The 282-nt window shown below is 72.0% G+C and overlaps 1 protein-coding gene across 1 annotated transcript in view; it reads left to right on the forward strand.

The window, feature by feature from the left end:
• VSX2 (visual system homeobox 2) overlaps window positions 1-282 on the forward strand; it is a 23937-nt gene that overhangs the window by 1570 nt on the left and 22085 nt on the right. Inside the window, exon 2 of the mRNA XM_010583996.1 lies at window positions 34-214. Coding sequence (XP_010582298.1) covers window positions 34-214 — 181 coding nt within the window. The remainder of the gene's footprint in view (window positions 1-33; window positions 215-282) is intronic.

Here is a 282-nt window from a genome sequence, read left to right on the forward strand (position 1 = left end):
GCGGCGCGATCGCAACGAAACCTTCGGCCGGAGCCGCCGGAGGGAGCGGAGCCGACGGGCCCGGCCCTGCCCGGGGGTCCTCGGCGGGGAGGGAGCCCCGGCCCACGGCCGCTGCCTGTCTCTCCGCAGATTCCGAGGATGTCTCCTCCAGCGACCGGAAAATGTCCAAATCCTCCCTAAACCAGAGCAAGAAACGAAAGAAGAGGCGGCACAGGTAAGCTAGCGGCCGCCCCCCCGCCGGCTCCCGCCGCCCCCCTCCCCAGGGCACCGGCAGCGCAGAGC

The sequence above is a fragment of the Haliaeetus leucocephalus genome, unplaced genomic scaffold, assembly GCF_000737465.1.
Source record: "Haliaeetus leucocephalus isolate CR32 unplaced genomic scaffold, Haliaeetus_leucocephalus-4.0 Scaffold932, whole genome shotgun sequence".
Taxonomy (NCBI): Eukaryota; Metazoa; Chordata; class Aves; order Accipitriformes; family Accipitridae; genus Haliaeetus; species Haliaeetus leucocephalus.